The 2076-nt window shown below is 41.7% G+C and overlaps 1 protein-coding gene across 1 annotated transcript in view; it reads left to right on the forward strand.

Moving 5' to 3' along the window:
* Window positions 1-425: 425 nt before the first annotated feature.
* The window catches only part of LOC104468414 (neuroligin-1-like), a gene marked incomplete at its 3' end in the record, with an annotated part of 108904 nt that continues 107253 nt past the window's right edge, over window positions 426-2076 (forward strand). Inside the window, exon 1 of the mRNA XM_010082531.1 lies at window positions 426-918. Coding sequence (XP_010080833.1) covers window positions 426-918 — 493 coding nt within the window. The remainder of the gene's footprint in view (window positions 919-2076) is intronic.

The raw sequence follows: 2076 nt of genomic DNA on the forward strand, positions 1-2076 counted from the left end.
CTTACATGACTCTAGCAGCTATTAATGTATGTAAATAACTTGTGAAACATCTAGTTATCACTCTGCTCATATTAGCTCTTTCATACTAATGATTTATTTTCATTTTCTCCAGGATATAGACCTGCGGCTAACTGGATTTGATTTATAAGAGGGGATTCTGCAGTAAATGGCTGCTCTCTTCATATTGCTACTATGGAAAACAGAATTGTCAATAGGATGTAGTCTGATAAATAGTGCTGAGTGAAGATGCAGCTTCAATAAGTGTGAAATCAATGGAAGACACTTACCGCATGAAAAGCCTTTTGAGATTTTTCTGACAGGCGCCTATTTAGGAAACTCGGTCTGTTTCCTTCGGTTGCCCTGTTTTTACACCAGTGGATACAAATCAGATTGCTTCACTGTAGTTACACAACTAATGTGGGACCATGGCCTTTCCAAGATCCATGTGGCTGAACTGTGTATGGAGAGCGATGGTAGTCCGCCTGCTACACATGGGATTGAATGCCACTTGTGCTGTTGGTATACTTGGATTTTTGCTTCACGCTGCAGCTGTGTCCTCCCAAAAATTGGATGATACCAACCCAGTGGTGACCACCAACTTTGGCAAGATAAGAGGGATTAAGAAGGAACTTAATAATGAAATTTTGGGGCCCGTTATTCAGTTTCTTGGGGTTCCGTATGCTGCCCCTCCAACAGGGGAGCGCCGCTTTCAACCTCCTGAGCCTCCGTCTCCCTGGGCAGATATCAAAAATACCACTCAGTTTGCTCCAGTGTGCCCCCAGAACATTATAGAAGGCAGGTTGCCTGAAGTCATGCTTCCCGTGTGGTTTACTAATAACTTGGATGTAGTTTCCACCTATGTACAAGATCAGAACGAAGACTGCCTCTATTTAAATATCTATGTCCCAACCGAGGATGGTGAGTTCATAGCAGGCGAAACAGGGAGATCTTTTTATTTCCCTGTTCCACGTTCTAACAATATTAATTCACGTGTACTGGTAGCATGCATGGCTTTCTTTGTTTGCATGCCAGCGTATTACATGTGTGCATGCTGCTTTTCTATGTATGCATCTGTCCTTGGTTTTTGTTGGTTTTATTGTCTTTTATTTTTTTTTCTTTCTGTCTACGCTCATTTTTTTTTCTCCCACAGCACGTGTATTTTTAGGTCAAAGTTGGTACCTAATTCTCATTGCCACCCACTGACTTCTGGAAAGATGCATCAACATCTTATCCATTGCATGTGCAGGCACAACAAGTTGAGACTCTTCCGCACCTAATGAAGCAGGTCATATTTAAGTTAGATAGTGGTGTTGCATGCTCCTACTGTCTGTGACGGAGCTCCATGTTATTTTCTAGTCTTCTATTCATTTTTCAGTCAAAAGAATATCCAAGGAATGTGCCAGAAAACCCGGCAAGAAAATTTGTAGAAAAGGAGGTATGTATAAAGTGGACCAAAAAAAAAAAAAAAAGTAAAAAATACGGGGGAAAGATCAAAACCTTGCAAAGGAAGAATGAATAATACAGCTGAAAGAGGCTGTTTGGCTGATGCTGTGAAGTGAACTGTTAGGGACTGCCTTGTCCTAATGAAGCCAGAAAGGTATTTCAAGAGAGGACCGTGTAAAGCAGATGGGAAGATAACATTTGTAAATCCTGAACTCAGTTGCACCTGATCGTTTCTCTTGCAGTATCTCACGCTGACCTTATTGGCAGCTTCTCTGTCTTGGCCTCGTGGTTTAGAGGAGTGTCAGTCACTCATATGTAGTAGATACGGTGTGTTGGTTATGTGTGCATAGGAGGTAGCTTGTATGCCTGGAGCCTGGTACTACTGAATTTGCTGGCACAGCTCCACAGCTCTATATTCCAGTGGTGGAGCATAACGGCTGGGAAAGCAGAGCTGGAAATCCACATTGACTTTCTGTGTGATACACCTTGTTCTCTTGGAGCAGTGTTAACTTTCCTGAAATGTAGATGTGAAGCACTTTTTTTCGTTTACATGTTTCTAAAAGTGAGCGTTGATTTCCTTTATTATGTGATTACAGCTCTCTTTGTAAAGCTGAAAATCTCTTAATAGGGGTG

The sequence above is a fragment of the Pterocles gutturalis genome, unplaced genomic scaffold (assembly GCF_000699245.1).
Source record: "Pterocles gutturalis isolate BGI_N339 unplaced genomic scaffold, ASM69924v1 scaffold24351, whole genome shotgun sequence".
NCBI lineage: Eukaryota > Metazoa > Chordata > Aves > Pterocliformes > Pteroclidae > Pterocles > Pterocles gutturalis.